General features: G+C 36.7%; 1 protein-coding gene and 1 long non-coding RNA gene across 2 annotated transcripts in view; both read left to right on the top strand.

Moving 5' to 3' along the window:
- Nucleotides 1-33: 33 nt before the first annotated feature.
- Nucleotides 34-10,454, top strand: part of LOC109200644 (uncharacterized) — a 33,028-nt gene continuing 22,607 nt past the window's right edge. The window contains exons 1-2 of the mRNA XM_019356216.2: nucleotides 34-179; nucleotides 261-1,215. Of these exons, the coding sequence (XP_019211761.1) occupies nucleotides 523-1,215 (693 nt within the window). The 5' untranslated portion in view covers nucleotides 34-179; nucleotides 261-522. The remainder of the gene's footprint in view (nucleotides 180-260; nucleotides 1,216-10,454) is intronic.
- LOC112844733 (uncharacterized) lies at nucleotides 1,377-9,771 on the top strand. The gene is made up of 2 exons (XR_003217478.1): nucleotides 1,377-1,467; nucleotides 9,106-9,771. It is a non-coding gene; the product is annotated as an uncharacterized LOC112844733 (long non-coding RNA).

A 10,454-nucleotide genomic window follows, 5' to 3' on the forward strand; every position in this document is an offset into this window, starting at 1 on the left:
CGGTCAACCGCGGTAAAGTAGACACACAGCTGTGAGATAGCCTCTGACGCTAACCAATCAGGATGAGCCTTCCGGGCACCTAAGACCAATAAGGTGCTGGAGGTACGGTGGAGCCTTGACGCTAACCACTGTTGTAAAGGGGAGAGCAGCGGCGGGCACAGTTGAGACGTCTGCTCAGGGTAAGTATCGACCCGGATGATCAATGAGATACGGTCGGTATTTATAAGAAAAGTGACAGCTGCTGTTCCCCTTTCCATTAGTTCGGCAACTAAAGAAAGACGAAAGGAGTGAAGAGGACGTGTGGGGACGCTGGATTTTTCTTTTTTATTATTTATTCTTCTTGCAACTGGCCAGGGTTGCTTTATATTATGTTTCTATGGCAAATACATTATAATTAACTTCGCAAAGGTTTATTCTCTACTACCTTGGCCCGCCCTGCTCTACCCTGCTTAGAAGGAGTTTTCTCTTCCGAAAGGACCCTTTACGCGTCGAGTTGGATTTAAGTCCCTTCACTCTGACAGCATGATGCGGTTACCGTTTTCTGCAGCTGTTCTTCTAGTTTTTATCAGCCAGGTCTTTGGAGACTTGATCCAGGCGAGTGTAGGGGATGATGTTAAGTTTCCCCTCTCAGAGGAGTGCATGGAGGGACACGGAGCACTGAATCTACACCTGAAGGACGGCAGCATTCAGGTGGTGGCGTCTCTTCATGGTGACTGGGAGCCGGGGCGAGCTTACATTGGCCGGGTGACTGTAAGCAGCGATTCTTTAATACTGACAAGTGTAGATTTCAATGACCAAGGCATGTATGACTTTACATGCAAGAAAAAAGGGAAGGTAGAGCTCACTGATCTGCAAGTATTCCTGCCCTCTGAAGTTGTTGTAGATGAGGGTGATGATGCCACACTGCCGTGCCGCTCCATCACAGCAGGTCAGAGGGTGAAGTCTGCGCAGTGGAGGCGAGACAGACAGATGGTGCTGGGGCTGAATCCTCCACACGTTACTGATGGGAATGACTTTGAAAGCCGGGTATCAATACCATCAGACTGGTACCAAAGGGGAGACCTGTCCCTCAGCATAAAGCCAGTTCAGCTGAGGGATCGAGGCGTTTATTTCTGTGACGTGGACAAGACGGAGCGACACCGCTCAGCTGTGCGCCTGCGAGTTCGAGAGACTGTCTCTAAATCTCTGACCAGCACGCTAAAGCCTACACTGATGGTGAGTACATTGACTCTACGTGTCTGTTTTATTTATTTTTACACGTGACTCAAAAGAAAACAGCGTGATTGGTGTTGTTTGCTCCTCTCCTGGGTCTTCCTGTTGCGCATTCGGATTTAATTCTGCGGATCACACTTTCACGGTGAAGTGGTTTACCGCGGTCAAGTGAGCCGTCATTTGTGAGCCGCGGTCAAGCCAGCCGCATCTTCTCCGCCGCATAAATTTCCTTGCGCTTTTACACCAGTCTTTAAGGTATCGCCTTTTCGATTTATATCCCGATTGAAAGCCTACACCCGCGCGCACGTGCACGCGCGCGAACACTCACACGTGCACGCGCACACACAAATTACAATGGAACAGCCCAATACAACCATCGTGACAGTCTGGTTGCATATTCAAAAATTCATTAAAAATCATCCTTAGTAGTTGATGTCCAACTTTCAACACATCCCTCCTCTGGGACACCTACTGTACCTCTGTGCCAACTTTCAGACAGATTTACTGTGGAATTCCTCAGATATTAAAGCAAACTTGTATTCAATGCAATACAGTCAATACAATTATGTCAATTTCAAAAATTCATTAAAAATCATCCTTAGTAGTTGATGCCCAACTTTCAACACATTCCTCATCTGGGACACCTACTGTACCTCTGTGCCAAGTTTCAGCCAGATTTACTGTAGAATTCCTCAGATATTAAAGCAAACTTCTATTCAATCCAATACATTCAATACAATAGAATTATGTCTATTTTCAAAAATTCATTAAAAATCATCCTTAGTAGTTGAGGCCCAACTTTCAACACATTCCTCATCTGGGACACCTACTGTACCTCTGTGCCAACTTTCAGACAGATTTACTGTAGAATCCCTCAGATATTAAAGCAAACTTGTATTCAATGCAATACAGTCAATACAATTATGTCAATTTCAAAAATTCATTAAAAATCATTGTTAATAGTTGAGGTCCAACTTTCAACAGATTCTTACTCTGGGACACCTACTGTACCTCTGTGCCAAGTTTCATCAAGATTTACTGTAGAATTCCTCAGATATTAAAGCAAACTTCTATTCAATCCAATACATTCAATACAATAGAATTATGTCTATTTTCAAAAATTCATTAAAAATCATCCTTAGTAGTTGATGCCCAACTTTCAACACATTCCTCATCTGGGACACCTACTGTACCTCTGTGCCAACTTTCAGCCAGATTTACTGTAGAATTCCTCAGATATTAAAGCAAACTTGTATTCAATGCAATACAGTCAATACAATTATGTCAATTTCAAAAATTCATTAAAAATCATCCTTAGTAGTTGATGCCCAACTTTCAACACATTCCTCCTCTGGGACACCTACTGTGCCTCTGTGCCAAGTTTCATCAATATTTACTGTAGAATTCCTCAGATATTAAAGCAAACTTGTATTCAATGCAATACAGTCAATACACTACAATTATGTAATTTTCAAAAATTCATTAAAAATCATCCTCAATAGTTGATGTCCAGCTTTCAACAGATTCTTACTCTGGGACACCTACTGTACCTCTGTGCCAAGTTTCATCAAGATTTACTGTAGAATTCCTCAGATATTAAAGCAAACTTCTATTCAATCCAATACATTCAATACAATAGAATTATGTCTATTTTCAAAAATTCATTAAAAATCATCCTTAGTAGTTGAGGCCCAACTTTCAACACATTCCTCATCTGGGACACCTACTGTACCTCTGTGCCAACTTTCAGACAGATTTACTGTAGAATCCCTCAGATATTAAAGCAAACTTGTATTCAATGCAATACAGTCAATACAATTATGTCAATTTCAAAAATTCATTAAAAATCATTGTTAATAGTTGAGGTCCAACTTTCAACAGATTCTTACTCTGGGACACCTACTGTACCTCTGTGCCAAGTTTCAGCCAGATTTACTGTAGAATTCCTCAGATATTAAAGCAAACTTCTATTCAATGCAATACAGTCAATACAATTATGCCAATTTCAAAAATTCATTAAAAATCATCCTTAGTAGTTGAGGTCCCACTTTCAACACATCCCTCCTCTGGGACACCTACTGTACCTGTGTGCCAAGTTTCATCAAGATTTACTGTAGAATTCCTCAGAAATTACAGGAAATTTATATTCAGTGCAATACAGTCAATACACTACAATTATGTCATTTTCAAAAATTCATTAAAAATCATCCTTAGTAGTTGAGGTCCAACTTTCAACAGATTCTTACTCTGGGACACCTACTGTACCTCTGTGCCAAGTTTCATCCAGATTTACTGTAGAATTCCTCAGATATTAAAGCAAACTTGTATTCAATGCAATACAGTCAATACAATAGAATTATGTCATTTTCAAAAATTCATTAAAAATCATCCTTAGTAGTTGATGTCCAACTTTCAAAACATCCCTCCTCTGGGACACCTACTGTACCTCTGTACCAAGTTTCAGCCAGATTTACTGTAGAATTCCTCAGATCTTAAACCAAACTTGTATTCAATGCAATAAAGTCAATACACTACAATTATGTCAATTTCAAAAATTCATTAAAAATCATCGTTAGTAGTTGATGCCCAACTTTCAACACATTCCTCCTCTGGGATACCTACTGTACCTCTGTGCCAAGTTTCATCAAGATTTACTGTAGAATTCCTCAGACATTACAGGAGATTTATATTCAATGCAATACAGTCAATACACTACAATTATTTAATTTTCAAAAATTCATTAAAAATCATCCTCAATAGTTGATGTCCAACTTTCAACACATTCCTCCTCTGGGACACCTACTGTACCTCTGTGCCAAGTTTCATCCACATTCACTGTAATATTCCTCAGAAATTACAGGAGATTTATATTCAATGCAATACAGTCAATACAATAGAATTATGTCATTTTCAAAAATTCATTAAAAATCATCCTTAGTAGTTGATGTCCAACTTTCAAAACATCCCTCCTCTGGGACACCTACTGTACCTCTGTGCCAAGTTTCAGCCAGATTTACTGTAGAATTCCTCAGAAATTAAAGGAAACTTGTATTCAATGCAATACAGTCAATACAATTATGTCATTTTCAAAAATTCATTAAAAATCATCCTTAGTAGTTGATGTCCAAATTTCAAAACATCCCTCCTCTGGGACACCTACTGTACCTCTGTGCCAAGTTTCATCCAGATTTACTGTAAAATTCTTCAGATCTTAAAGGAGATTTATATTCAGTTCTCTACAGTCAATACACTACAAATATGTCATTTTCAAAAATTCATTAAAAATCATCCTCAATACTTGATGTCCAACTTTCAACACATTCCTCCTCTGGGACACCTACTGTACCTCTGTGCCAAGTTTCATCAAGATTTACTGTAGAATTCCTCAGATATTAAAGCAAACTTGTATTCAATGCAATAAAGTCAATACACTACAATTATGTAATTTTCAAAAATTCATTAAAAATCATCCTTAGTAGTTGATGCGCAACTTTCAACACATTCCTCCTCTGGGACACCTACTGTACCTCTGTGCCAAGTTTCATCAAGATTTACTGTAGAATTCCTCAGATATTAAAGTAAACTTGTATTCAATGCAATAAAGTCAATACACTACAATTATGTCAATTTCAAAAATTCATTAAAAATCATCGTTAGTAGTTGATGCCCAACTTTCAACACATTCCTCCTCTGGGATACCTACTGTACCTGTGTGCCAAGTTTCATCAAGATTTACTGTAGAATTCCTCAGAAATTACAGGAGATTTATATTCAATGCAATACAGTCAATACAATAGAATTATGTCATTTTCAAAAATTCATTAAAAATCATCCTCAATACTTGATGTCCAACTTTCAACACATTCCTCCTCTGGGACACCTACTGTACCTCTGTACCAAGTTTCATCAAGATTTACTGTAGAATTCCTCAGAAATTACAGGAGATTTATACTCAATGCAATACAGTCAATACAATAGAATTATGTCATTTTCAAAAATTCATTAAAAATCATCCTTAGTAGTTGATGTCCAACTTTCAACACATCCCTCCTCTGGGACACCTACTGTATCTCTGTGCCAAGTTTCATCAAGATTTACTGTAGAATTCCTCAGAAATTAAAGGAAACTTGTATTCAATGCAATACAGTCAATACAATTATGTCAATTTCAAAAATTCATTAAAAATCATCCTTAGTAGTTGATGCCCAACTTTCAACACATTCCTCATCTGGGACACCTACTGTACCTCTGTGCCAAGTTTCAGCCAGATTTACTGTAGAATTCCTCAGATATTAAAGCAAACTTCTATTCAATCCAATACATTCAATACAATAGAATTATGTCTATTTTCAAAAATTCATTAAAAATCATCCTTAGTAGTTGAGGCCCAACTTTCAACACATTCCTCATCTGGGACACCTACTGTACCTCTGTGCCAACTTTCAGACAGATTTACTGTAGAATCCCTCAGATATTAAAGCAAACTTGTATTCAATGCAATACAGTCAATACAATTATGTCAATTTCAAAAATTCATTAAAAATCATTGTTAATAGTTGAGGTCCAACTTTCAACAGATTCTTACTCTGGGACACCTACTGTACCTGTGTGCCAAGTTTCAGCCAGATTTACTGTAGAATTCCTCAGATATTAAAGCAAACTTGTATTCAATGCAATAAAGTCAATACAATAGAATTATGTCATTTTCAAAAATTCATTAAAAATCATCCTTAGTAGTTGATGTCCAACTTTCAACACATCCCTCCTCTGGGACACCTACTGTATCTCTGTGCCAAGTTTCATCAAGATTTACTGTAGAATTCCTCAGACATTACAGGAGATTTATATTCAATGCAATACAGTCAATACAATAGAATTATGTCATTTTCAGAAATTCATTAAAAATCATCCTTAGTAGTCGATGTCCAACTTTCAAAACATCCCTCCTCTGGGACACCTACTGTACCTCTGTACCAAGTTTCATCAAGATTTACTGTAGAATTCCTCAGAAATTACAGGAGATTTATATTCAATGCAATACAGTCAATACACTACAATTATGTCAATTTCAAAAATTCATTAAAAATCATTCTCAATAGTTGATGTCCAACTTTCAACACATCCCTCCTCTGGGACACCTACTGTACCTCTGTACCAAGTTTCATCAAGATTTACTGTAGAATTCCTCAGAAATTAAAGGAAACTTGTATTCAATGCAATACAGTCAATACAATTATGTCAATTTCAAAAATTCATTAAAAATCATCCTTAGTAGTTGATGCCCAACTTTCAACACATTCCTCATCTGGGACACCTACTGTACCTCTGTGCCAAGTTTCAGCCAGATTTACTGTAGAATTCCTCAGATATTAAAGCAAACTTCTATTCAATCCAATACATTCAATACAATAGAATTATGTCTATTTTCAAAAATTCATTAAAAATCATCCTTAGTAGTTGAGGCCCAACTTTCAACACATTCCTCATCTGGGACACCTACTGTACCTCTGTGCCAACTTTCAGACAGATTTACTGTAGAATCCCTCAGATATTAAAGCAAACTTGTATTCAATGCAATACAGTCAATACAATTATGTCAATTTCAAAAATTCATTAAAAATCATTGTTAATAGTTGAGGTCCAACTTTCAACAGATTCTTACTCTGGGACACCTACTGTACCTGTGTGCCAAGTTTCAGCCAGATTTACTGTAGAATTCCTCAGATATTAAAGCAAACTTGTATTCAATGCAATAAAGTCAATACAATAGAATTATGTCATTTTCAAAAATTCATTAAAAATCATCCTTAGTAGTTGATGTCCAACTTTCAACACATCCCTCCTCTGGGACACCTACTGTATCTCTGTGCCAAGTTTCATCAAGATTTACTGTAGAATTCCTCAGACATTACAGGAGATTTATATTCAATGCAATACAGTCAATACAATAGAATTATGTCATTTTCAGAAATTCATTAAAAATCATCCTTAGTAGTCGATGTCCAACTTTCAAAACATCCCTCCTCTGGGACACCTACTGTACCTCTGTACCAAGTTTCATCAAGATTTACTGTAGAATTCCTCAGAAATTACAGGAGATTTATATTCAATGCAATACAGTCAATACACTACAATTATGTCAATTTCAAAAATTCATTAAAAATCATTCTCAATAGTTGATGTCCAACTTTCAACACATCCCTCCTCTGGGACACCTACTGTACCTCTGTACCAAGTTTCATCAAGATTTACTGTAGAATTCCTCAGAAATTACAGGAGATTTATATTCAATGCAATACAGTCAATACACTACAATTATGTCAATTTCAAAAATTCATTAAAAATCATCCTTAGTAGTTGATGCCCAACTTTCAACACATCCCTCCTCTGGGACACCTACTGTACCTCTGTGCCAAGTTTCATCCACATTCACAGGATAAAAACTTGTTCTAAGTAAAAAGATCAAACATGCTGCTTAGAAAATTCATTACAGCTAGTGAGTATATTTAACCGAAATTGCCTTCTGATCTTTTATTACATGTGTATAGTGAATTTAATTTTTTAAAGTATTTTTCTGATATACAAGGTCTTGAGAAGGCGATCTTGACAGAAGAGTTGGGAGTTCGCCTTGTAATTGGAAGGTTGCCAGTTCGAGCCCTGGCTCGGACAGTCTCGGTCGTTGTGTCCTTGGGCAAGACACTTGATCCGCTGCCTACTGCTGGTGGTCCGAGGGCCCGGTGTCGCAAGTGTCCGGCAGCCTCGCCTCTGTCAGTGCGCCCCTCTTATGTGTAAATAGCTCCCAATAAGAATTCAGTAGAGAAACACCTGTATCTCATTGTTAGATTAGCCTAAAAAACCTTGCTTTTTGACATAAAATAGAGTTAGTATGGAGGAGGTTACCCTGAATCTTCCCTTATTTGTGCTGCAATTAGGCTAGGCTCATGCGGGATTCCCATGATGTATGTAGTTTTTCTTATTCACTCAATCTGTGTTTATACACATCTCTGTATTTAATCTTTGGTTTGTATGTATCTCTTAGTGTCTTCAAGAGTGTATATGTATGTATGCATAGGTTTGTACCTCTTGTAATTGATTTTTACATTCCCACTCTCACAAAATGATTGATCATATGGGTTAATTGAATTGCTGGGGTTTTCTCTGTATTACAGGATACACATTGTTGTGTTTTTATCCAACAATACAAACTGTGTTTAGCTGACTGCTGTTACGCTTTAGTGCTAGACACATAACATTAATTTGCTAACAAAGTAAAGAATTGAATTGTCTAAATTCAAATTTTAGATTCATTGAAAGATATTCTTTTTCGAGTTTACATTATTTATTCACCTTTTTTGGCACTTTTTAAAAAGAAATTCTATATTACAGGAACAGAAGCTCTTTTTTTCCCCAAAATTAATGTTAGTTACATGCAACAGAACTTGCATACACCAGGTAAAATGTAATACAGGCTCACTGCACACATTAAACACAATAGATATGTTGAACTGATGCTTCCGACTGGACAATTTGAACAAGACAGTTTAAGTACAATTAAACACAATAAAGTGACAAGACTACGCCAAAATAAAGAACACACATGAGCGTGACATTGAGAAAACCTAAAACAGACATGATCATAAGAGTTACTTAATAGTGTTCCATCCACTTGTGGAACACTGAAGGTGGAATAAAAAGAAAAGCAATATGAAAATGCAAAGAAAAGAATACATAATGTAAACATAAAATCAAATATGACAGCTCTCACTAAAAGTGGTATGATGGAAAAAAATATTTTACAAGTGAGAAGTTGTTGGTAAAATGAACAATAACTATGTCATCATGTCATTTCGTAATCTCTAATCTGATTTGTAAAATTTTTCATCTTACAAATAGCTGTGAATCCAACTGGATGACGAGCCAGAGTTGTCTGCCCACACAGCGACTGACTCCAAAAATAGTCTAAGAATCTTCAAGCTGGGATACAAGCATTAAAGAAAAGGATGTAAAAAGATTGAAAGTCAACAGGAAGCCATAGTATGTTTTTGATGTAATGCTTGACATCCTGAAGGACATGATCATTGACAGTCTTGTGGCAATACAGGACAAAGACTCTCATCCCCTCCATAACTCACTACATAATGTGAAGTGCATTTTCATTCATAAATTACTTCCACCATGCTCTCTGAGGGAATGACACACAATAGATTTTTCCATTCAGCTGATGGTAGACTTTTTTATTCATCCACTTGTGTCACACACACAATTATTGCACATGAATAAACATAACTCACCGCGCTCTCTAGCTTTTTATGCACCAATCTTTACTTGCACACCTGTAACCTTATGTTGTCTGTTATATCTCAGAAACAAAATATGTTTATCGTACATATTTTGCTATTTTTTTAATTTATGTTTTTAATCATGTTGGTAGATTGATCGTCGTATTTATAGCTACATTCTTTCACTTTATTTGATACAATTGCTTGTTTGTGTGTTGTATGTATGCTGCTATGAATACTCAATTTCCCTGTCAAATTAATAAAGCTTCTCCGATTCAGATTCTTCTTTAGAATATGTATATTTTTGGCATACATAAAAAATACATTGAGATGCAGAATAGCTCTCAAAAAGGTAATTTTGACACAGTATTTAAATACTCAATTTAATCTCAGATTTTTTAATCAGAGTTGCACGGTGGCACGGTGTTTATCACTGTTGCCCCATAGCAAGAAAGTTCTGAGTTCAATTCCACCATCAGGCTGTGGTCTTTCTGTGTTGAGTTTGCATGTTCTCCCCGTGTTTGCATGGGTTCTCTCCGGGTACTCTGGCTTCCTCCCACCGTCCAAAGACATGGGTTTAATTGTTTAATCTAAATTATAGGTGTGAGTGCTAATGGTTGTCTGTCCCTGTGTGTTTGCCCTGCGACAGACTTGCGACCTGTCCAGGGTGTACCTCGCCTCTCGCCTTATGACAGCGCCTCCCGCGACCCTGAAGAGGACAAGCGCAAGTGAATAGATGTATGTTTTAATCTAGTTGGTACATCATCACAAAAATTAAGAACTTTACTAAATTGCTTAAGCATTGATTATCACAGTGGCAATTATCAGAATCATTAAAATTCAGAAGTAGTTAAAAATGGGACTTTGTCTTCTCTTATCTGTATAAAGCATTTGCATTCTATTTTTATCCTATTGTATATTTTATTCAATTTATTCTACTATATATAGTATTTAATGTTATTC

The sequence above is a fragment of the Oreochromis niloticus genome, unplaced genomic scaffold (genome assembly GCF_001858045.2).
Source record: "Oreochromis niloticus isolate F11D_XX unplaced genomic scaffold, O_niloticus_UMD_NMBU tig00001078_pilon, whole genome shotgun sequence".
Lineage (NCBI taxonomy): Eukaryota > Metazoa > Chordata > Actinopteri > Cichliformes > Cichlidae > Oreochromis > Oreochromis niloticus.